At 43.4% G+C, this 26407-nt stretch overlaps 1 protein-coding gene across 1 annotated transcript in view; it reads right to left on the reverse strand.

Annotated features, from left to right (window-relative positions):
* Positions 1–26407, reverse strand: part of WNK3 (WNK lysine deficient protein kinase 3) — a gene marked incomplete in the record, with an annotated part of 2462820 nt that overhangs the window by 682242 nt on the left and 1754171 nt on the right. Inside the window, 2 exon segments of the mRNA XM_044079290.1 lie at positions 24026–24147; positions 25285–25381. Coding sequence (XP_043935225.1) covers positions 24026–24147; positions 25285–25381 — 219 coding nt within the window.

The raw sequence follows: 26407 nt of genomic DNA on the forward strand, positions 1-26407 counted from the left end.
GTTGCAAATGTTTGTGAGCATAATATAGTAAACACTCCCCATATTTTGTTGGTAAATCCAGTCTGTGAGTAAGCTTGTGGTAGCTGCTCAGATCAAATCCAAAAGAAGGAAGAATCACTGTTGCCCAAGCCAGAAGGAAGTCATCACAATGATCTTTGGAGAAATACCCTATATATCTATGGAAAGGGTGACATCATACAAGAGCATTCCTGTCCATGGAAAAGAAAAGGCATTGGTGGTCTGGGCTTTCTTGCATAGTCCTGGAACAGAATTTTGCCAGCGGTTTGTTTAGAGTGGAGACAAAAAGATCTACCTTTTTCATTAACTACGGGTGGATCAAATCTTGGAAGACTCCAATTCAGTTTCCATTCATGAGGGTCTGCTCTGGTTCTGCTTAGCTGGTCTGCCACACAATTTTGCTCTGACAGAAAAAATGATGCTTGTAGAGTGAGAGTATGCTGCAAAGCTATATCCCATCTTAACACTGGCTAGTCTGCACAGGGGGTAAGATCTGGTTCCCCCTTGCTTACTTATGCACAACACCACTGTGACACTACCTGTAAACACAAAGTACCACAGATGATTAAGAGAGTTGACAGCATTTATAAGCGCTAGCATCTCTTTTACGTCTGCATGTTTTGGTCAGTCATTTTTGTCCCAAAGACCTGGCAGATTTATGCCAACTAACACTGCTTCCCAAGCAAATTTGAGGTGTCTGTTGTGACTGACTGCTGTGGAGCAAGAAGAGCCCATGTGAGAGGATTCTGAGACATTTCTTGTTTTCACCATCTGATTTCCTTTTTAGGTGGCGAAGGCTAAGGATAAGGCGTATGAAGAGTTGTATAAAAGGTTGGACACTAAGGAGAGAGAAAAGGACCTGTACTGATTGGCTAGACAGAGGGACTGAGCTAGTAAAGATGTGCACCAGGTAAGGGTGATGAAGGATAATGAGGGAAACGTACTCACAAGCGAGGAGTGTGTGTTGAGCAGATGGAAAGAGTACTTTGAGGGGTTGGAGAATGAGAGGGAGAGAAGGTTGGATGATGTGCGGATAGTGAATCATGAAGTGCAGTGGATTAACGAGGGGGAAGTAAGGATAGCTATAAAGAGGATGAAGAACGGAAAGGCTGTTGGTCCAGATGACATACCTGTGGAAGCATGGAGGTGTTTAGGTGAAATGGCAGTGGAGTTTTTAACAAGACAGTTTAATGAAATCTTGGTAAGTGAGAGGATGCCTGAGGAATGGAGAATAAGTGTTTTGGTACCGATTTTTAAGAATAAGGGTGATGTGCAGAGCTGTAGTAACTACAGAGAATTTAAACAGATAGTCACAGCATGAAGTTATGGGAAAGAGTAGTGGAAGCTAGGTTAAGAAGGGAGGTGATGATTAGTGATCAGCAGTATGGTTTCATGCCAGGAAAGAGCACTACAGATGTGATGTTTGCTATGAGAGTGTTGATGGAGAAGTACAGAGAAGGTCAGAAGGAGTTGCATTGTGTCTTTGTGGATTTAGAGAAAGCATATGACAGGGTGCCTAGAGAGGAGTTGTGGTATTGTATGAGGAAGTCGGGAGTGTCAGAAAAGTATGTAAGAGTGGTACAGGATATGTACGAGGGTAGTGTGACAGCGGTGAGGTCTGCGGTGGGAGTGACGGGTGTGTTTAAGGTGGGATTATATCAAGGATCAGCTCTGAGCTCTTTCTTATTTGCAATGGTGATGGACAGGTTGACAGACGAGATCAGACAGGAGTCCCTGTGGACTATGATGTTTACAGATGACATTGTGATCTGTAGTGAGAGTAGGGAACAGGTGGAGGAGACCCTGGAGAGGTGGAGATATGCTCTAGAGAGAAGAGGAATGAAGGTCAGTAAGACTAAGACAGAATATATGTGTGTGAATGAGAGGGAGGATAGAAGAATGGTGAGGATGCAAGGAGTAGAGGTGGCGAAGGTGGATGAGTTTAAGTACTTGGGATCAACAGTTCTGAGTAATGGTGAGTGTGGAAGAGAGGTGAAGAAGAGAGTACCAGGATGGAGTGGGTGGAGAAGAGTGTCAGGAGTGATTCGAGTACCAGTAAGAGTGAAAGGGAAGGTCTACAAGAGGGTAGTGAGACCAGCTATGTTACATGGGTTGGAGACAGTGGCATTGACAAAAAGGCAGGAGTCAGAGCTTGACGTGGCAGAGATGAAGATGTTAAGATTTGCACTGGGTGTGACGAGGATGGACAGGATTAGGAATAAGTATATTAGAGGGTCAGCCCAGGTTGGAAGGTTTGGAGACAAAGCCAGAGAGGCAAGATTACGTTCGTTTGGACATTTGCTGAGGAGGGATGCAGAGTATATTGGGAAAAAGATGCCAAGGATGAAGCTGCCAGGTAACAGGAAAAGGGGGAGGCCTAAGATAAGGGTTATGGATGTTTGATGGATGGATTATTCTCCTAATTAGCCTTAGGGTGCTGTTTGGTCCTGGCGGTGGAGTAAATAGGGTTTTTAGCTGCCCAACCTGGTTTCCCAGTATTAAGGAGGACTTGCCCTGCGTGCTGAAAATTAGAAGTTATGTCCTTACCATAACGTTCCATGTGGAGTGTTCATCTCGCCTTTGTTCTTACACATGGGTTCGAAGCCGATCCTCGGCTCCGTGTCGGCCGCTTGGCAAGCTCTGCATCGAGAAGAAGCTCGAGACCAACCTAACTCCCACAATCCCCCTCTGCATTTACCTCAGATCTAGTTTGCAAGCAAACCAGAAGTCAACAGAGAGAGTAACACATTCATGCCAAAAACAACATAACTGAAAGAAACACCTATATATATATATATATATATATATATATATATATATATATATATATATATATATATACATATATACACAACAACTGCGAAATGCAGAAGCAGGAGAAACCAAACCAGACACCAAACTGGACGTTCTTCCTGAGGGTGGGAGGGTGGGAATGTAAGAACAAAGGCGAGATGAACACTCCACATGGAACGTTATGGTAAGGACATAACTTCTAAATGTGAGAGTGTTCAATCTCGCCGTTTGTTCTTACACATGGGTAGCGTCCCTAGCTCCATGTTCCTGAGGAACTTACGGGAGAACGTTCTTGAGCACAGTGGAACCAAAGGTTGCCCTGTCCCTAGAAACCCTGTCTACCTTGTAATGAGAAATGAATGTATGTGGTTTAGACCAAGTGGCAGCTGCACAAATAGTGTCTAATGGCAAGCGAGCTGCATGAGCCAGGGATGTAGATACTGATCTTGCAGAGTGCCCCTTGGGTTTGACAGGTAGAGTTTGTTCCGAAGTAGCATAAACAAATATAATGCAATCAGTTAGCCATTTGGAAAGGGTTCGTTTAGTAACTACTGTACCTTTCCTGCTGTCTGCAAAGGCTACAAAAAGTTGATCTGTTTTCCTATGATCCTTCGTTCTATCCAGGTAAAACCTAAGTTGTCTATGAACATCCAACTTGTGTAACATATACTCCAACTTATTGGAGTGATTTTTGAAAAAGGTAGGGAGCTCAATGGATTGATTAATGTTATTAACGGAGCAAACTTTGGGGAGAAAGGAAGGATTAGTGCGAAGAGATACTCTATCAGAGTGAAAGATCAAATAAGGATGTTTAATAGAAAGAGCTTGAAGCTCTGACACCCGTCTAGCCGATGTAATGGCCACCAAAAAGAGGGTCTTCCACGACAAATATTTCAATGAACAAGAAGAGGCTGGTTCAAACGGCGGTAGCATCAATTTAGATAATAAAAGGTTCAAGTTCCAAGGTGATGTGGGAGTTCTAACTGGTGGTCTAATATGGAAAGATCCTTTCAGAAAGGCCTTACAAAGTCTGTGAGCCATAATAGGAGCCCCACATTCTTCCACATGAAAGTTGGAAATGGCAGCCAATTGCACTCTCAAAGTGGCAGGAGAAGCTCCTTGGTGGAACAATTTGGTTAAAAACTCCAAGATCTTATTTAACGGAGCTATAACAGGGTCCAATTGTTGTGTATTTGCCCAGTAAACAAAACGCTTCCATTTACTAGTGTAAGTCTTTGTAGTGGAAGCTTTATGAGAAGCCACTAGTATATTCTGAACTGCAGGTGAAAGAAGATCAGACCTGGCTAAGTAGGGAGCGAGCAGCCAAGCTGCTAGTTTGAGTGAAAGTAGCGAGGGGTGGGGAACCCCTGACGAGTGGGTCAGTAGATCTGGCTTCGGGTCCAGGATCCAGGGTTCCCAAATGCGGTGTGCCAGAAGAAAGGGAAACCAGATCTGACGAGGCCAGAATGGGGCAATGAGGATAATCGTCCTTTGCAGGTTGTTGGCTTTCTGCAGAAACTTTGCAATCAGGGGAAAGGGAGGAAAAGCGTAAAGGAGACCCGGGGGCCAATCGTGAACCAGAGCGTCCCTGGGGACTTCCCCTGGAGGGGGTAATAGGGCAAAATAGCTCCTGCATTTGGCGTTCATTGGAGACGCAAAAAGATCACAGGAAGGCTGGCCCCATTTGCGAAAAATCTCCTTCGCAACTGATTGTTTGAGGGACCACTCGTGAGGCAACAGGATTGCTCTGCTCAACCTGTCGGCTATGACGTTGGATGACCCCGGGATGTGCGTTGCTATCAGAAAGCGACCCGTGGACTCCGCCCATTGCCAGATTCTCATGGCCTCTCTGCATAGTTGATAAGACTTGGTTCCCCCTTGTTTGTTTATGTACCAGACTACGGACATGTTGTCCGTCTGAACTGCAATAGTCCCTAGAGGAAGAAGGGGAGCAAAGTGTTGCAACGCTAGAAACACTGCCCTCAACTCTAGAACATTGATGTGCAGATTGTATTCTAAATTGGTCCATTCGCCTTGGACTGTCTGTCCCTGAAAGATGCCCCCCCACCCTATCAGGGAAGCGTCCGTGGTAACCGCAGCTGTCGGCGTTGGTAGCACAAATGGTCTTCCTCTGGAAAGATTGCAAGTCCGGAGCCACCAGGCTAGGTGTGATTTGCATGTGTTCGTGATTAGAATTTCGTGTGTCAGAGGTAGCTGTTGGAACGACCATTGTGCAAACAGTAGCCATTGTAGAACTCTCATGTGCAGTCTTCCCAAGGGTATCACAATGAGAGAAGCTGCCATGAGACCCAAGACCTTCAGAACCAGCTTTGCTGGGGATTTTCTGGATGACAGGAGGAGAGATATGTGGCTTTGTAGTGAGGCTATCCTTTCCGGAGGAAGCCTTAGAACTAAACGACGCGTATCCAATTCTGCTCCTATGAATAAGATATGCTGTGATGGCTGTAGTAAAGATTTTTCAAAATTTACGGAAATTCCGAGTTGAATACAAAGCTGTAGTGTGTAATCCCTGGCCTGAATCAGTTGACGCTGGGTGGTGGCAGAAAGGAGCCAGTCGTCCAGATACGGAAACACCTGGAATCCTAGGCGTCTCAAGTGAGACGCTACCACTGCCATGCATTTGATGAAAACCCTGGGGGCTGAGGTCAGACCAAAGGGCAGGGCTCGAAACTGAAAGTGACTGGCTCCCAGCTGGAAGCGCAAGTGATCCCTGGACGCCCTGGCCATTTTGATGTGGTAGTATGCGTCCTTCAGATCTATTGAGCACATCCAGTCGTCCTTCTGTAAAAATGGAAGGATCGATTGAAGCGTGACCATCCGGAACTTTTCTTTCTTGACGAAGGTATTGAGTTTGCTCAGGTCCAGAATTGGCCTCCAGTCCCCTGTCTTCTTTGGAACTAAAAAAAACCTTGAGTAAGTTCCGAATCCTCTTTGGTCCGCTGGGACTGGTTGGATGACTCTTCTTTCTAGCAGCTTTGAAATTTCTATAGCTGCAGGGCCTCGCAGATGGGGTGGCACATCTGGGAGTCTTTTCTGTGGAATTGGGGGCGATAGGAAGGGTATTCTGTAGCCTCTGGTAACAAAGCTTTTTACCCAATTGTCTGATGTAAGACCTTGTCAGGCCTGAGGGTATAAAGCTAAGCGACCCCCGATTGCCTCCAGAGCAGGACAGTCGGGCCTCCTCTCAGGAGTGCTGGAAAGGTTTCCCAGGGGGTGTATCCCTGTCACCTTGGTTTTGCGGACCCCCTCTGCCACCAGGGCGGCATCTTCCACCTCTGCCCCCTCCTCTGCCTCTAGAGGGGGCATCACCCTGTGCGCCTGGGAAAGACCCTTGGGGTTTTCGAAACCACATTTTTCCACCACGTTGCCCTTTGGGGTACGATCTGGATGGGGTGGAAAAACGGACTCCGACAGTAGACAGAGTATTTCCCTCTTGCTCACACCAGGTAAGGGTTTCCTTTACTTTGGGGCCAAAGAGAGTGGCACCATCAAATGGGGCGTTAGTAAAGGAAGACTTGAAGGCCTCCGCAAATGAACATAAGCGCATCCAGGATTGTCTACGAAGAGCAATCGCTGAAGCTGCTGCCCTACTCGATCCTTCGGCTGCGTATGAGATCAGCCTCATGGACGAGTTCGTAATAGATGTAAGGGTATTGAGATGTGCTGTAACTTTCTCTGAGACAGTAGCATCTGTAGTACCCTGGAGGGTATCTCCCAACTCTTTGATTAGATCCCTCTGTAGCCGTGTGAAGTGGGTCAAATAGTTCAGGGATCGCATAGAAAAAGCCGCTGAACTAAAAATGCGCTTCCCATACCTGTCCATAGTCTTAGAATCTCTGTTAGGCGGATGGACAGATGAGGAAGATTCAGACATCTCCTTTTTCGTGGCCGCTGCCACCACCATAGCGTCCACTGGCACTCCCTTTGTCAGATAAGTCTTATCCTGAGGGGCAGTAATATATTTATTAGGCTTCCTAGGGACTGGCTCCACCGTGTCAGGCGTCTCCCACGCCCTTCGAGCAATCAGCTCCATCAACTCATCAAAGGGCGGAGTGACCCAGGAGGAGGAAGGGAGAGCACCGAATGCCTTCAGCAAGACTGACTCATCCTCAGAAGGGGGGAGGGATTGCCAATCACCTCTCTGCTTTAGGATCTCCAGGATGTCAGAAAAAGAGACATCCTCTATGGGTGACTTTGGGGACCCTTCTGACTCATCCAAGTCAGTGTCCAATGTCAATGATTCTTGTGGAGAATCTAAGTGTCTCCTCTTGCACAATCTTTTCCTCGGAACTTCCTCGGGGGGGGGGCATCCGAAGAAGCCTCCGAGGAAGAGGGGGCACCCTCCAGGGGTGGCTGAGACACTGGTGCTCGACGCTTAGATGTAGCCGTGGGTGCAGAGGAGGATAACGGTCCTTTATGGGAGGGAGAAGCTGTTTCTGCTGACGTGGTTGTCTGAGTAGACAACACCTTCCTCATGAGGTCGAAGGCCCCTGGGTCCCGAGTCGAGGTATCTCCGGTTCGAGAAATCGGAAGAATCCCCGAGACAGGCACCGAAGGCATCGACCCCGAGGACGGAGCCGAGTCGATCCGAGCCGAGGCCCCGAGAGGGAGAGTCGGAACCGAAACATCGGTCCGACTCTCAGTCCCGGATCCAAGGATGGATCTTCGGCTCCGAGACTCTGGTACCGGTTCCGACGGAGTCGAGGTGAACGGAGCCGACCGAGAAAAGGACGGTTCTGGCACAGAGGGCTCCACAATCACCAGATCAGCCTCTCCCGGCTCCGAAGACTGGGTAGGTCTCGGAGGAGGAACAGGTGGAGATAAGGGAAGGCCTTCGAGTCTCGACACCAACTGGGAGGAGACAGAGATGAGTTTGGATAAGGCCGTATTCTCCATTAATTTCTGCACCACGCGGTCTACATCGGTGTCGGAGAGGGGCCTGGAAGAGCGCGTCGAAGGAATCGAAGACGGAGCCGACCTCAACAGTGCCGTGGGAGGAAGCTCCGTCACCGGTTCCAAGACTCGAGGCTAGGAAACTGACAACAGTTCAACACTCGGCCCCGAAGTCTGTGGAACCGGTGATCGAACTTTGACTGAAGAGCTCGGAGCCGATGACCTGGGCTCCAATGTCTTCGATTCCTTCGAGGATTTGGATGTCTGGTCTGATGCATCCAGAGCCTCTTGAAAGGCAGGCTTCAAAAGCCCCCTATCCATAAGTTTCCTGCGCCTATCTGTCATGACCCTTCCACTGAAAGAATGACATATAGAGCAGTCTTCTTGCAGATGGAGAGGGCCAAGACAGTAGACGCAGGAACTATGATTATCAGTCACTGACATCTTCTGCCCACATTGGCAGCGTTTAAAGCCAGACTTAGCTTTCTCAGACATGTCACAATTTTAGATACAGAGAAAAAGTCAATATTATGCCAAGTCCAGTAATTTTGTCTAATCCAGAAAACTTATTGTCAAATCCTGTAAAAAGTCAATCCAAGTTAAAGGGTGGGGTAGGCCCAGAGGGAAAACTCTAATAAAGTATATAAATAGACTTTATATGGAACCGAGAATTCCTCGAAACACTACTAACACACACACACAGTCACTTAAAGACAATGTTTTTAGAAGAAAAATTTAGAAGAAATATAAGAAAATTATAAATCTTAGCTTAAGGTTGCTCGAGCTCATCAAACTGATGCGAACGTTGCAGCGGCAAACTAGATCTGAGGTAAATGCAGAGGGGGATTGTGGGAGTTAGGTTGGTCTCGAGCTTCTTCTCGATGCAGAGCTTGCCAAGCAGCCGACACGGAGCCGAGGATCGGCTCCGAACCCATGTGTAAGAACAAACGGCGAGATTGAACACACTCACATCAACTATTCTCCTCAACACACTGCGGTTTCCCCTAACTAAGGAACTGAACCTTTCCTCCCCTCTGCTACAGTCCCCAAGGGAATTTAATTATAAGTAAACTGCCCAACCTGGTTTCCCAGTATTAAGGAGGACTTGCCCTGTGTGCTGAAAACAACTATTCTCCTCAACACACTGCGGTTTCCCCTAACTAAGGAACTGAACCTTCCCTTCCCTCCCCTCTGCTACAGTCCCCAAGGGAATTTAATTATAAGTAAACTGCCCGACCTGGTTTCCCAGTATTAAGGAGGACTTGTTATGCGTGCTGAAAACAACTATTCTCCTCAACACACTGCGGTTTCCCCTAACTAAGGAACTGAACCTTTCCTCCCCTCTGCTACAGTCCCCAAGGGAATTTAATTATAAGTAAAGTACGTACTTTAAACCAAAGTCTTAAGACAATTAATGTGAGATATCCTAGGTTGTAAGTTTACTTTCACCAGCCAGGACAGCCGGCAGCCTTTACTATCTGCTCCCATACCTGTCACCCCTTCCCCCTTCTTAGACTACAAGTAATTTTACTGTTGTTCCTCTTCAATCCTCTATAGCATACTTACTGCCCTGCACTCTTTTCTCAGTATATATTGCCTCTGCTATACAGCTTTTGTCCACTAGAGGGCAATAGTTTCCTTTAGACCAACATTCTGACTCCAATTTTAAGTAACTTACAGGCTCTTGGATTCTAATATTCTGGAAGAGCTAATATTCCCACTCTATTCTTTCTTTCTTCTAATATTCTTCACTGCCAACCCTCTCTGCATATTCTATTATCAAGGCATTATGTCACCTTACCCTCTGCTGCTTTACTTACCTTTGCTTACTGCTCCTCTGTTTTCCTAGGGTGAACTCCTCTGTGGCTCATCCCGCTCCGTTCGCCCTGCGGGCTCACTCCGCTCCCCTACCCTGCCCCCAAATCTCACCCGCCCCCAGTGGTCCTAAACTTATACTCTAACTGCCACACCCCTATGCATTAGGACCAACCTCTAACTCCTCCCCTTAAAGTGCTATTACCTCTATTATATTCTCACTTTACCCCTATCTCCTCCCCCTTAAAGAACCATCACTCATTTACCTTTATCCATTACCCTGCCACTCTATCCACAAATATCCCTACATTTAACCACCTTAACCTAAACAAATGGCTCAAGGATCCTGTAAACCCTTACCTTTATTACTACTCTTAATTATACTTATCATTCCCTATCTACTTACTCTCTACGAACACCATAGATTCCTAGGACTGCATACCCACATCACACACACCTCTGTCCTTACCCCCAGTTCCACTCATAGTGTTAGCAACCTCCCCAGCTCAGCTAAGCACTCAGCAGCCATATTTCATAGACTCCATCACATCTCTCAATGTAACCCACTAGCTAGAAAAAATAAGAACCTAATTTTTAAACTTCTACAACTCATCCTAAAAGTTCATGTCCACTCCCTGTTAGATGGTGATATACACCCTAACCCAGGTCCTACCACTATCACAGCTACACAGCGTGATACACCAACAAATTCAATCACACAGACACTTACCAAGCCCCCCAACTCTCTCCTGATAGCTCATCTTAATATTCATAGCATCAATAACAAAATAGCTCACCTGCATGCCCTTATTGATGTTTATTCCTTTGACATCCTCTGTCTGTCTGAAACATGGATTAATCCATCAATACAAGACAGTGGAGTTCTACCCCCTGGCTATAATATCATAAGACATGACCGTAACACTAAAAAAGGAGGCGGCGTAGCCATACTTTATAAGAATGGATTACAAGTTACCTTGTTAGACTCCAAACCTCCACTTTGCAACAATGCAGAAATTCTTCTAACTAAGATTCAGCTTAACAAAAGCAAAGCCATATATCTATCATGTGTCTATCTTCCCCCATGCAATAACATCAACACATTAGAGGCTATCCTCAGCTGGCTCTCTAGTAACTACCCCCAAGAAACCATTATACTTGGAGATTTTAACATTAACTGGAACTCTTGTATATCTGAGCAGCCTTCAACTCATATCAACTTATATGGTTTTACCCAAACTATAACATCCCCAACCCGCACCAATAAAACTAACAACAAAACTAGTACCCTTGACTGGATACTCACCAATACCCCCCAACTAAACTATAAAACAGGCACCCTCCCTGAGGACATAAGTGATCACTTGCTTACCTATTTAATCAGAACAAAAACTGTCATTCTAAACTCTACCATCTGTAGAACTATTCGCACTACCAAAAATTTTAACCCTGCTCACTTTCAAGCTGAACTAGTCACCTGTGACTGGTCACCCAATAGATAATGCCGTGAAATACTTTAACTCTAAATTTCTAACCATTTTAGACAGCCATGCCCCATTACGCAAAGTTAGAATTAGAACCAAACCGGCACCATGGCTCACCAAAACGACCAAAAAAAATCCTCCAAAGAAATAAACAATGGGCCAAATGGCGCTCAACAAAAAGCTCCTCAGACCACCTGCAATTCAGACAGCTAAGAAATGAAACAAAAAAGCCATATTAGCCGAAAAAAGAAGCTACTACTACCAACTACAACAAACCAACCAAAATAATCCCCAAAAATTCTGGCGAGGTATCAATAACCTCCTACACCCTGGATGCTCAAGTACTCCCTCTGGCTCTGATCACAACAATCCCATCCAAATAGCTGACTCATTTAATACTTTTTTCACTGAAACCATACAATCCCTAGCCAACCAGCTATCCCCTAGCACCCCAGGCTCTGCCACAACCTTTACCAATAATTCTCATCAATTTCATTTTCAGCCAGTGCCCACTCCACTTATCTGTAACCTCATACAGAAACTTAAACCCACTACTCTCTCTGCTGATAAATTACCTGCAGAATACCTGCAAAAAACTGCTAAAGTCATAGCCCTACCCCATATCCATCCTCATTAACATAACTATTTCTGAAGGATCTATTCCCCTAATCTGGAAGGTCTCTCACATAATTCCCCTGCATAAGGGCGGTAACTCCAAAGAGTTGTCCAATTATAGGCCCATAGCTATTCTATCTCCTTTGGCAAAAATAATGGATAAATGTATACACATACAACTGTTAACCTACCTACTCGATCACAATGTATTAGCACCCTGTCAACATGGCTTTAGACCATTTCATAGCACCACCTCTGCTCTCTTATCCTTCACTAACCGTATTAACAGTAATCGTAATATTGATACTTTATCCTTAGCTGTTTTTATTGACCTGTCCAAAGCATTTGACATGGTGAATCACCACCTCCTTATAGACAAACTCAAAAACCTGTCATTGGACAACCATACTATACAGTGGTTCCAATCATACCTTCATAACAGGCAACAGGCTGTACTATGGGAAAATACTTCATCTTCCCACATCCCAGTCACTCTAGGGGTCCCGCAAGGATCTATATTAGGCCCATTACTCTTCTCCATCTTTACAAATGACCTTCATTCTGTAATTCCTCAAGCTGACTGTATCCAATACGCTGACGACTCTACACCCATATGCGCTGCTGCTTCTCAATCTGAACTTCAGTCACTAACCCAAAAGACCTTTAGTACAGTTGAAAACTGGCTCCTACAAAGACGTCTTATCCTTAACCCCAAAAAAACAAAAATGCTACTATTTACCCCCACCCGCAGAACCTCCCCACTTAACTTTACTATTACTTCAAATGATGCAACTATAATATCTCCTGAACCAACCACCAAACTACTTGGGGTGCTAATAGAGAACAACTTGTCCTTTGAACCTCACATTAATAACACCATAAAAATAGTAAAAAAGAAACTAGGTTCCCTCTATAGAATAAAAAACCCTTTCTTACACCTCCAGCCAGGGTTACTATTGCTCGTACCCACCTCATCTCTACCTTGCTCTATGCCTCCCCTATCTATACCAAAATATGTAGAAGTAATCTGAGTAAACGTACATCCTCCTACAACAATATTGTCAGATTTGCAGCTGGGTCCTCCTATAGAACTCATCACTGTAACAATCTGAATCAGTTAGGATGGTTAGAGCTGCCAAATTTAATACTTTTTAATCAATTAATAGTAGCCCATAAGATCCTGTATTTACCTCAAAATACACCCATACTTACATCCCTAGTCCTATAATAACCTCAAGACCTTACGCTCAGCTAATAACCTACTTGTACAAATATCAAAATCCAACAACTTAGCTGATGACACCTTGTTCTCCAATACAGTAGGTAAAGCCTGGAACATCCTCCCAAGCCAGGTAACCTCAATATCCTCTGTCAGCTTATTTAAAAGCAAGCTTAAACCCTACCTCAAATCACACTGGCTATGCGCCTGTGTTAACCCAGACTAAGTACCTAACTATTAACTAGACTTCCACAATTCCTAGCCTTCCATGATCATGATCTTGTGTTGTCTCACTAATTTTTAGTGAGCTTAACCTTCCTTAGGATTTTTTCTCATGTAAATAAGTATATACTGTGGAATGATCAAACACCTTCATATAGTATCACAACCTATGTGTTAAATAACACTAGAAATCCATCCTTGTTTGCTGTTCTTCTATACTCTATCTATTGATCTCTAGTGTTTTTCTTTCTTAGGTTTTTGTGAGACCTTAGTATCTCATCATAAATTACTAGGTGTATCTAATTTTGTAATATGTTATAACGATTTGTACTACATTTCTAATACAAATGTATTAGTCTTATTCATCTATTCTTAGATAAATTTTTCCTTTTTCCTACTGAAATATAAAATATATAATCTTAGGCTTGCACTATAATTGTTAAAACTTCTTATGTACCAAATTATACTGTTATTGTCTTTTTTCTTGACCTTTTATGTTGTTGTAATTTGTGGAGTTTTTCTCCCTGGGCCTCCACTGAAAATGGACATATATCCAGCTGGACTGGCCCGGTCAACAAATGTAAAATAAAATAAAATGTGGTGAGAGAGGACATGAAAGTGATTGGTGTGATAGAGCAAGATGCAGAGGACAGGAAGAAATGGAAACAGTTGATCTGCTGTGGTGACCCCTAACGGGAGCAGCCGAAAGAAGAAGAAGAAGCCCGTCTGATTTCCTTTTTTACAAATATCAGAATTGGAATTTCAAAAGACCATGGGGGCTGATGCTGGGACCAAAGATTTCCCATACCATTACACCTTTCTCATGTGGAGTCTTAAAAAAGGTATCGTGAGAATCATGGATGCCATGAGACCCAGAATCCTTACTAATTTCCTCGCTGAAACAGAAGTCTGAGTGGAAGACCACAGGAACAGATCTAGATACACTTTTCACTGTGAAATAAAAGTTCTTTGTACTAAGGTGTCTAACCAGGCACCCCAGAAACACAATCTTGTAAGGAGTCAGAAAAAGACATTTGAAAGTTCTCATAGAATTTCATACTATGTAGGAGATCTCTGACCCAGGAATGAGATTCCTGACACTTTGGTAAAGACTCTGCAGTGGGCTATCATAGGAGTGTATACTCTTGGAGCACTGGATATTCCAAACAGTAAGCCAGAAAACTGATAATGTCATCCAGACACACAAAAGGCCTGAAATCTAGATGAACAGGAATGTGATCATATGCATCTTTTAAATCTAAGGTTATTAGAAAGCTCAAATGAGGAAGGAGGAATAACGGGCTGTGAAGTGAAAGAATTTTTAACTTGGGCACTATAACAAATTGGTTCAGGAAAGAAAGATCCAGAAAGGTCTCCAAGAATTTTCTTTTTTGGCACTAAAACCTTCTTGAGTAAAATTCTACCCCTAACTGCAGAGGAAAACAATTTCCATTATTTCCTGAAACAGAATATAATATAAAACAAGAAGACAAAAGTATGGTCTGACAGATGAGGAGGAATCCCCTAAAAAGGAGGAAGTTCCTTCCACTGCCATCTGTAGCCTAGATGGATTACATTCAGGACCCATTTGTTTGCAATAACCTGTTGCCAAAAACAGGAATGGAAATTCACACTTTCAGAAAGGATTAAAGGACTGCTTGGGGGGGGGGGGGGCAAGATCCTTCACATAGTCATTCAGACTTGACAGTCCTTTGTTCTGGGAGGAGGTCCTACTTTCTTTTTGAAACCTCCCTGCCATTGCTTTTTAAAACATCTGCTTATCAGCATTCTGCAGACACTGCCCCCCCCCCCCCCACACACACACACACACAGTTTTAGACGAAGTAGGGAATCCCTTGGAAGTCTAAGAAAAGGAGGGCTTGAATGACCTGAACGATTCCATTAATCATCTTTTCCCTCTTATCACACTTTTTGATAACCTCTGCAGCAGAAGGTTCAAAAACTAAACCTCTGTCCAAGGAAGGATTCAAAATTTCATCCTTGGCATCTTCTGAGAGGTTCTTAGTAAGCAGCTAGGCAAGCCTCCTTATAACAGCTATAGTAGCAGCAGCCCTAGTAATAGTATCTAAAGAAGTCAAACACACTTCACACGAGTAGAGCCCTGAGAAATAGCAGAAACTAAATTACACAAAGCAGATTTTTCCTAACAAGAGGAAACTGAAGCCAAAATATTCCTCATACTTTCACAATTAGTCAGGATAAATGTCAACATAAGAGCCTGACAGTTTAGAATACTAAAAATCAAAGCTGCAAAACCACACTCTTTTCCTCCCAATTTATCAAAAACTTTCGCATCATTATCAGAAGTGGGGAGATTAGAATTAACATGTTTAGCATCAGCTGGATTTACTAAAGATACAGCTGCTGGGCCATGTCTGAGATTGGGGCTTTAAAAACTCGAAAGACTGAGGAACTTTATACAATCTGTCTGCTTTCTTAGGGGCACCAGGCTGACTCTCATGGAAACTGCAGACTATGAAAAAAACTTTTTCAGTTTAACACATCAAAATATTTTCTTAGGGACTAAAAAATCTTAAATTTCCCACTGAAAACATTGGTTCATCCTGGAAACAGTTTCAGAAAAGAAGAGAAAGAATACTTGTGTAAAATCTTACCATAACCATAGATGTCCTTCTCTTCCGTGTTGCAGTATTGTTACTGTGGGGATCCTCTGCCTCAGGCAACCTGAACGTTGGCTCCTATGCAAAGCTGCTAGTGCGTGGGACATCACACGCAGGGCCATAAATCAAGGGCCTTAAATGTGACATCTGCATGCACAGACCTCAGAAAGTATAGTTGTGTACACTTACATAAATGTAGATGTTCGAGTGTATTCACTGTTGCAGTCATCACACTTGGGTTATCTGCCTGCAGGTAGCCCTCAGTCGGCCTGAATACCAGTCTTGGGATTTCTGTCTCAGATGCTGTCGCCTCTTCCATGAAGTCAGGGGTATAAAACATGCAGCCGACGTCATTACATCAGTTTTTCTTGCCCCAGATGTCAGGAGCCCTCAAAATAGGAAGCTATTACATGGTGTGGAACACCTCCAGTAAAAAGTAAATACCCCTGTCATAAAGGATGGCCATAAAGAGGATAGGTAGAAAGGATAGAGAAAGCCAGGGGGCTGGAGGGAGGGAAACCAGGACTGCAACAGTGAATACACTTGAACATCTACATTTATGGTAAGTGTACACAACTGTACTATGTTATTTGTGTTTCACTGTTGCAGTCATCACACTTGGGTTTACTCCCAAAGCTGAGGAAGGGTGCATGCAGTCAAGAAGTGTTGGGGCTGGCTAGCAGGCCTTGTAAGACTACTGTAGCAAATCCAGCTCTGGATTTAGAAAAAATAGATAAGTGGTAATGCTTGATGAAGGTGTGTACAGAACTCCAGGTTGCAGTTTCCAGGATGTCCCTAGTAGGGACTCCCCTGAGAAATGCTGTAGAGGTTGAAGTAGTTCTAGTGGAATGAGTTCTGAACCCCAGAGGGGTAGGTTTTGCATGGTGCTTGCAGCAGAAATGGATGCAGTGTGCTATCCGTTTGGAAATGGTTTGCTTCAAAATGGCCTTGCCCACTGCCCCTGTAGCAAAGCTGACTAGCAGCTGGTCAGATTTTCTGAAAGGCTTAGTCCTGTCAAGGTAGAACCTGAGCTGTCTGTGCACGTCCAAGGAGTGCAGGATCCTTTCCCCTTTATTCTGAGGATTAGGGAAAAAAGGTTGGCAAATGGATGGATTGGTTTAAAGCCACACTGGATATCACCTTGGGCATAAAGGAAGGGTTAGTCCTGAGGGAAACCCTGTCAGCATGGAAAATAATGAAGGGTTCCATCGCCATTAGTGCCTGTAACTCAGACACTCTTCTTGCTGAAGTAATAGCTAGAAGTAAGGCTGTTTTCCAAGAGAGGAATTTTAACTCTGCTGAAGCAGCAGGTTCAAAAGGGGGAAGTGCGAGCTTCTCCAGTACAAAGTTACGGTCCCAGGCCGGGGTGGGAGCTATCCTAGGGGACCTTAAATTGTTAGCTCCTCTCAGGAACTGTTTGATGAGAGGGTGAAAAAAGAGGGGAGGCTCAGTATTATAATGAGCTGAGATGGCAGAGGTATGAATCATAATGGATGAGAAGGATAGGTCTCTCTGGAGCAGCTCTGCTAGGTAATCAAGGATTTGAGGTAAGTTGGGCACAGCTGTGTCCTTTCCTTGAGACTGACTCCAAGAACAATATTTTTTCCACTTTTCAGCATAGGATTTCCTAGTACTAGGCCTTCTGGCCGCAAGGATGATGTCCAGCACCTGTTTGCTGAGGGATGCTGGTGGTGTATTCAAGGGATAACCCAGGCTGCAAAGTTTAGGGTTTGCAGCTGTGGATTCAAAATCTGTCCCTCCTGCTGAGACAGCAGGGAAGGTGTCTGAAGTAGGTGCCAGGGTGGCACTGCTGTCAGACTGCATAGGAGTGGGTACCAGTATTGGCGTGGCCAGTCTGGTGCAATATGGATTGCCCTTGGCCTGTCCTGCTTGATCTTGAGTAGCACGTTTGAGAGGAGGGGCAGAGGAGGAAAGGCATAAATTGAGAGGTTTTCCCATGTAAAAGTTAGGGTTGTCCACCTTCCAGGCTCTGCTGTGAGGGTTCCTGGTGCAAAATTTGTTCAATTGGTGGTTTTGCGGGGAATCAAAGGTCCACCTCCGGTGTTCCCCACCTCTGGGTTAGAAGTTTGAATGAGTTGGGTTCCAGTTTCCACTCGTGAGGGTCCAGTAGATTTCTGCTTAAATTGTCTGCCAGTGAATTTTGCTTGCCTGGCAGGAATTTTGCTTGCAGGTGCACTTGGATGCTCAAGGCTGTGTTCCACAGAGCCATGACTAACCTGCAAAGTGGGTAAGAATGAGTTCCGCCCTGCTTGTTTATGTACCACATAACTGTGGTGTTGTCTTGTCTTTATCAGGAGCTGTCCTGGAAGGATAAGGTATTTGAAGACTGCCAGCGCATACTGTACAGCTAGCATCTCTTTTTGATTGATATGCAGGGGAATTTGTTCTGGGCTCTTTTTGTCTTGAATGCATTTGCCTGCCATGTGAGCCCCTCATGCATAGTCTGATGCGTCTGTTGTCAGGGTTTGGGTGGTGAGGTGTTGAGTGAAAGGATATCCCTTGTTGTGGTTGCATGCTTCTGCCCACCAAAGGAACTCTGCCCTTAGACAAGGTATGACAGGAATCACTGTTTCCAGGTCCTGAGAATGTTGACACCAGAGACTTTTTAAGTACCAGTGAAGTTTCCTCATATGCAGTCTTGCATATGGAATTAGCATAATGTATGTGGCCATGAACCCTAGGGCTTGCAGTATTTTCCTTGCAGATAGCTGGGTTTTGTTGGCCATTAGTTTGAAATAGTTTGTCAAATGGACCTGTTTTTCTGGAGTGAGGAATGCCATCTGGGAAGCTGTGTTCAAGCTTGCTCCCAAGAATACAATTTGTCGGCTGGGCACCAGTTGTGACTTATTTTTGTTGATGGTATATCCCAGTGAAGTTATATGTCTTTTTACAAATGCCAGGTGCTGAAGTAGCAATTCCTGACTGTCTGCCTGAATCAGGCAATCGTCCAAGTATGGGGAGATTTGAATATTTCTCTGCCTGCAGTATGCAATGGCTGGAGCCAGGCATTTTGTGAATACTCTGGGTGCAGTAGATAAGCCAAAGGGAAGTGCAGAGAACTGATAGTGCATAGACCCTGCCCTGAAACTTAGATATTTCCTGCAAGACTCCCTTATGGGGATGTGCAGATAAGCTTCTTTTAAGTCTAGGGTGACTAACCAGGCATCCTTGGCTAGCATAGGAAGAAACTGTTGCAGTGTAAGCATTTTGAATTTTGGGACCACCAGAAAGGTGTTGAGTATTGATAGATCCAGGACAGGGCACCATGAGTGCTATTTTCTGGGCACCAGGAACAGTCTGGAGTAGAAACCCTGTCCCCTTTGTTCTACTGGAACAGGTTGAATAGCCCTGATATGGAGAAGGGAAAGTACGTGCTTTTGAGCCTCTGCCCACTGGTTTGGAGGAAGGTCCGGCAACCTGCTTGGTATTGGCAGTGAGTGGAAGTAGAATCTGCATCCCTGGGATACAATGTTTAGAACCCATTGGTCCTGAGTAATGGACATCCAGTTTTTTGCATGAAGAGCGAGTTTTACTCCTAGGGGCGCAAATACTTGGGCAGGGCTGGGAAGGATAATTGGAAAGTCACTGTGAACTTTTTCCATACGGTGGTGGCTTGCCACTCCTGGTTTTCAGGAGGAAACACTCCATTGTTTAGATCTCTGAATACCCTGAGACTGTAGTCTTGGTGGTCTGTTTCCCCTGGGTTTGGACTGAGAAGGACTGATAGGGACTGGAAAGGACCAGTTTTTTTGAAGGCCGATGCCTACTGAATCTAGGTGGCTGCACCTGTAAGAAATCTTTGATGGTTTGCATAAATTTAGCTTTTTCTTCCATCTTTTTAAGAACTTCTTCTGCTTTTGTGTCAAACAAATGCTCTTGACTTAATGAACATCTAGTAATTTTGCTTTGACATGGTCAGGCAAGACTTGTTCCTTTAGCCAAGCATGCCTTCTCAGTACAGACCCAGTGACAGCAGCCCTGCAAGACCGGCACTTGTGAACTGCTTCTGCTTCAGGCTTCTTCTCAGCAAGAAAGGCTGATGTAGTGGCGTCGGCTGCATGTTTTATACCCCTGATGAACTGATGTCATGGAAGAGGCGACCGCATCCGACGGAGAAATCCCAAGACTCTGTTATTCGGGCTGATGAGAGCTATCTGCAGGCAGATAACCCAAGTATGACTGCAACAGTGAAACACGAAGAACATCTTCTCTGAGCAGTCGATCATCAGATCGATCACTCTGCTGTCTTCAAGATGTCTAAAGATAAGTACCCCATTGGGGAAACCCTTTACTATCCTTGCTTGAGCTTTGGTTGTTGCTTGTTTTCTTAGCCAATGTCTGCTAAGAAGGGGAAATGTAGGTGCAGACGTCAAGTTCCGCACAAAGACTCCCATGAACTCTTTGTTCTGTTTGGGCCAGGAGCAAGACCACACTACCTGCAGCATTTGCCAGTTGTTTATTCCCAAAACTCGTTTATTCCCAAAACTCTCCGCAGTCATCTGGCAGCCCTAGATTTATACCTAGAGAACCAGAAGTTAAAAAGACTAGCTTTATAAATGGATCCAGAGTCGGCTGCCGAGGCAGAGCAGCCTAAAAAGAAGGCCAAAGTTTCAAGGCCTACCAATTCTGCTACTCCCTCGGAGGCCCCACCAACCATCGATACAGGGGTTGAGGGATGTCCACTAGAAGGAGAACCGGATACCACACTCATCACAATCAGAAATCTGAGGAGAAAAAAAACTGCATCTGTCCCCTTTAACATATTCTACATATTCTATTTCTTGAACCTCTACAGGGAAAGTGAAATCCTTTTTTCTTTTATCAGAAACTGCTTTACAAGAAGGGGCAACAGCCTGAACAAACCCCCAATAAATTACTTTTCCCAGGAATGACACAGGAGAAGATAAATGTTAAGTGTTCTCTCCCTTTCTGACAGGAATTTGTTTAAGAACAAACTTAGCATTGCCAGAAACAGCTCTCCCAGGGATGGGCACAACACTCTGGCAAAGCAGGGGCACATTCTCTGCCCATTCTCCCATGACTGACAAGAAAGGATTTCCCCTCCCACTGAGGGGACCACAACAACCACAAAGTATGTGTCCAACCACCAGTCCATGGTGGTTTATGGACTACATCAAAGGGATCCCAAAAAAAAAAGAGATGAGATATCTGAAGTACCAGCTTTGGCCACAGCAGTCATCTACCTATGGATTATGCGAACTACCAACTCACCATAGTAGCAAAGGCTGTTTAACAATCTTTTTCTTTTTGTGACTGGAAGAAGGTCTAAACAAGGGACCACTACTTTGTTAAATGGTCACGTCAAAAATGGTGCATGTTTCCCAGGTAAGCTTAATAGCAATAGCATTAAAATATGAAAATAGCAAAAAAGTGATTCTTTCCCAGAAAAAAAAACTTTAAACACTCTCCTCTGTCCCAAAAAGTAAAACACCACAGCTTCTACACAGAAAAAGTAGTTTTAAATAACTTTTTATCATAAAAGTAAAAAAAGTGCACTCCTGTTTACAAGTACATAAAAGTCTTGAGCAAATCAAAAAAACGCTGTAAAAGTAAGCTTGGATAAAAAAAAAAAGTTTTCTGAAGAAAAATAGTAACGTGGAAGGTTTTCTCCCAAAGAGAACTCATCTGCCCTGCAATGGAAAAGCGTGATTGACCATCAAAATCCTTGAAAGCCATCAGAGGAGCACTCTTCTTAGCAGCAGGAAAGTTCTAAAGGGATTGGCACTTAAACCCGACATTTCAGTCAGCTCAACTCAAGAAGACCAACTGTTTGGGCACACAGAAAATGCCCTGAAGCTTTGGAAGCTGGCTAGCCATTATATCCTATGAGGACATAACCCCACTTCATATAGCTAAGACTACTGCAGCAGTGATCATTATGATGAATATTCAGTTTCTATAGACAGTATTCAATATCCAAACCAAAACCAAAGGGCAAAGTACTCTCATCAACGCCAACTCTGTGGTGTAGGCAATCCAAGTAAGTAGCGGCTTGGGTGTCTGTAGTAGCTGACTGATGGGGATAGTTAGCCATTGTGGCTCACCTACTCTGGGTGACAGGAGGTGGCTTTGGCTTGCCACAAGGATGGCACCTAGCGGGAGCACTAATTATTATACAGTGGAGTTTGAGACAGATGAGCCTGTCATAGTGCTTAGTGCCAATACAGCCAAAACCCACATATGGAGGCACACTTCTTGGTAAAAATAACAACAACGGATATGCTGAGGGGGGAGGGTGCTCCCAATAGCAGAGTGTAGCCTACCTCCTAGTATCAGCAAACTAGCTGGCTTCCTACCATCTGACTCTAATTAGGTAATGGAAAAACTGATCAGAATTCCTGGGTGGGTACAAATGGGCTGTAGGGCTCTCGTCCAGCCCAGGAATACCAGGTTCCTGTGTCCTTGGAATGAATGGGTTGACTATAATGTAGCCATAGGACAAGGTCCTGGAGTGGGTACAAAAGTACTCTGATCAAAACAAGTCAACATCTTGTCTTCCTTTGAGATGCATAAAGGTGGAGGAAGAGAATGAAACCTTCTTCACTTTTTAGTAGCAATTTTGAGTGGCTGCTGAAATTGGAGTAATCTTTTGAAATAAAGCAAAACAAACTTGTAGAAAATTTAGAATAATCAGTATGACCATTATGAATACATCAGATGAACATGTGACTATCCCCTCCCCCCCTCCCCGGATAGCCAGTCACGTTTCTGCTCCACATACTGAACATCTGGTAAAGACATGGGAATCTGACCCATACACATCCAGTCTATGGATATCCCAACACCAAAAGGATTCTAAGCCAGTTAAGGATCAGAAGAAAAAGAAGGTGTTTCCAACACCAGAGTCTGAAAACTTACAATGTCAGGACTCATACAGATAATTAAGGACAAATGTCAAGGGGTGACAACTTCCTTATCCCAAGAAAAGAAGTCTCAGCTTCTACTATGACAGTTTGAAGTGTAATAGTTTGGAACAATCAAAATATATGTCATTCAAAGAGAAGGCACAAATCAAAAACACCTTTAGCTGAAAAGGGGCAAGCCCCACTGTACCACCACAATTTAAATATATCAACTCCATGGTGCCACAGCAATAGGGAAAGGATAATCAACCCAAAACTGTGTAATGCAATCTCAAACCATCCTCGTCTTGTTCTAATAAAGGTACGCAAGTGACTTCAGGAAAAATGCGATTCAAGGAGACAGGCAGCCGAGGAGAAATGCGATTCAAGTAGACAGGCAGCCAAAGTTCCTACATCAAACATTTATTTCAATGAAACAGTCTTGTCTTAGCATTGCCTCTCTTTCACATAATTCACGCAACACCCTGCTGAGGCAAGTTGGATGCTAGAAATAATTGGGAACTACAGCTGCCATCAGCCTGTGGAGTGGTGCAACAAATCCTAATAGCAGGAGGAAAAAAAATAGTCCTCCTACATACAAGAACCTTGGGCCTTTCTGTCCCAGTTGCCTGTTCCTGTAGCACTTCTGATGCCGGCTGAATACTTTTCAAATTTAATATATTTTATTTTATCTATAAAATACTCTAGTTCTTTTTTCCATTCACTTTCTTTGGAGGAAAAAATGTTACCATAACAGCATCTGTTGATAATCTTCTCTTGGGACATCATTAGTAAAATCACAAAACCGTTTTAAAATGGACTTTGCATTACTAAGGCTGATGCCTGAAAGCAAACAATGAACAGCAAAGCATACTGGGTCAACACTCACTTTAGACAGCAAAGAGTAGTGGTAATGGTGCAGTTTTGTCTATAGCTGGCTTTCTTTTAAGGGCAGTACTCTGAGACTGCCATCTATTCATGCCAGTTGACAATCAGACAGGGGGAACTGGACCTTTACTTACATAAAAGGTCAAGATCTTGCAAAAAAACAGAGAAAACGAATTACATGAAGCTTGCTTGACTACCATTTTCTCTGTCAGATTAAAAAAAGAAAAAGAGTCTTATCTGGCCAATGCTTCTCTTTTAAAAGAAATAAACTGCAAATTATATCACCAAAATCTATCCAAGCTTCAGTGCAAAAGAAATTAAACAGTATATTTACTTAAAGGAGATCACCAATCTTTGTCATTAACTGCAAAGCCACCACTGGTAACACAATGGTATCACAGGTGATGGCCCTAAAAAGGCAATTGAATTATCGAACCATTGATGATGCTGGACTTGGTGATTATAACACAGCCAAAGATAATCTGCAATCAAATTACCAAGATAAAAAAAAAAGGAACAAGACTGACAGACCTGAAAGCGTCCCCGTTTAAAGGATCCTTTTGGTGCCACAAGGCCAGCTGTCTCTAAATTGTCATCCACTGCTTTCTGACTCTGGAGACAGACTCCTTCTGTTATTCCAGGAGCAGCTACATCTTAAGGAAGAACAAAGATACAGTGATGCAACTACTGGTGCTATAAGTAAAGATGTTAACATGTTGTGACACCTACATACAGTAAAAGCCTGGGGTATACTAGATCACTGAAGCATTCAAGAAGGTGATTCCTACAGTAACTCCTATGTGGGAGGACTGTTAAAGACAAATATAAAAGTGCTACAGCCTGCGTCAAGATATACTTTTTACATAAACTAACTTTTCTTAAGAGTGAAAAAAAAATCATCCCAATAACACAAAATAAAGACAGTTTCTCCAGACAACTGAAAGTGACAAGTAGCTCACAAAGTATAAGGGTCATAATTCTTAAAAGAAAAAAAATAACTCTAAAATCTGTAGCTTCATGCCTCATGGATCACCGTATTATACACAATAATAAAATGACAAAGCATCAAAAGACCTGTTAAGGAGTTAGTCCCAACCACCAAACTGACCATCTTCTATGGTTATGAGTTGTGTTTATGCTGCAGAAATAGCTTTAGAATAGTTACTCAAGAAACTGCCCCAAAGAAGAGGATTTTTACCTTGAATTTATTTTAAAAGTTAGCTACTCACCCAAAACAATCCATTTATTACTAAATGTTCCATAAAAATGGAAAGTCAGACTCAATATGCTATGAAATCAGAACCTAGGAATACAAAAAAAATTCTAGAAATCCTAACAAATGGGGAAACGCATATATTAGCTGCTGTGAGTTTCCACAGCTAATTTAGCTGAAACTGGATCATATTACAAATATCACATTTCCAATCTATCCTTATCAATAGAAAGTAAAGAAAAAAAAACACACCATGAAAGGGGATGGGCAGGGGATGACCATATCTCCTGAAAGGTTAAATGTGTAGGAAAAAACTGCCACAACAATGGAGAGAGGTGTAATAATGTTTATGTGGAGTGATAAAACAAAGGTATGGATAAAAATCAGTACTAAAATGAAATTTCCTAGCCTACATCCCTACCACTGAGCATACTACCTTGCTGAACTCTTGATCTCTGGAAAAAGCTGGTTGAGTGCCGTAGCTTGTATGCCCAGCTTTTTAATTTGCGAGTGCAGGATTTCTTGCTAATAGGATTTTTGAGACTAGGACAAGTAAAGGTTAGGCCAAAATATCCACCTCCTGTCTGCAGATGAACAGTTCCATCACACGGTACTGCAGTATGCTGGCTCGCAGGGGTTCCAGTGGTGGCTGCATCGGAGGAGCATGTTACTTCCTGAAACAAAAGAAATGTGCATATTACATACATAAAACAACAAGACATGTAAAACATACTTCAGTGTGTATAAAACCTTATTTTAAAGAAAACTAGAAATCAGCACTATCTCAGCAAGTAATGAATGTGCTCAGAAAAGGATGTCAGTACTATAAACAATTAGAATGACGAGGGATCACTTTTTGCCCCTGTACTTGCCTAAAAATCTTTAGCTACAAGAACTCATCTAAGATATAAATTCTTGCAGTATAAGGCAGGACTAAACTAAGACAAATTCTTACAGTATAAGGCACCATAGTTCAGCAAATAATGTTCATATGAAATCCCAGCTGGCTGGTGTACAAGAAAGGAACCCAGTGAACGCCTCATTTTCCACAGTGCTTCCAAAAGAAATTCTCACCATTCTTCCCTACATACTACCCAAGAAGCTAAAACACCTCAAAATATATCAGCCAAGATGGTCAAATCTGCAATGGTCAATACACTCGATCCTTTATTTTAAGTGTCAAGCACACCACTTCCAGTCAGTATCACTGGAATATCTGCAAAACTCTCTCTCATTTTATGCAGTACTGGATTCTGAATGCATATCTTAACTTTAACAGTAGCTCTACTGCAACTTCTTAATTTACCTCCACAGACAACTAGACAAAGTCCACAAGCAAAGGGGAAGGACAGGGGTTCCTATTACTGAAAATATACAAGAAATTAACCTTCAACTTTATAAAGGGTACCTTACACAAATGTAATATAGCATTTCTTTACTTCCTTTTACCACCTTTGGGTAGATTCCTATGCAATGAATCCTAGAAACATCTGCTTTCATACTCTGAACTAATGTGTCATCAAAAATTTTCTACCCCTAGAATGGGAATCCAGCTTATAATGTTAGAAATGTGGATGGAAGAATCCGATGAGAAAGCCAATAAACTAGAAGGAAACTTAATAAAATAAGTTTTAACCTGTATGTAAGTGGATTGTTTACATTGTTACAAAAAGGTTTAAAGCCAATTACATAGAAACTCC

Source organism: Protopterus annectens, chromosome 8.part0 (assembly GCF_019279795.1).
Source record: "Protopterus annectens isolate FY-2018-M chromosome 8.part0, PAN1.0, whole genome shotgun sequence".
Lineage (NCBI taxonomy): Eukaryota > Metazoa > Chordata > Ceratodontiformes > Protopteridae > Protopterus > Protopterus annectens.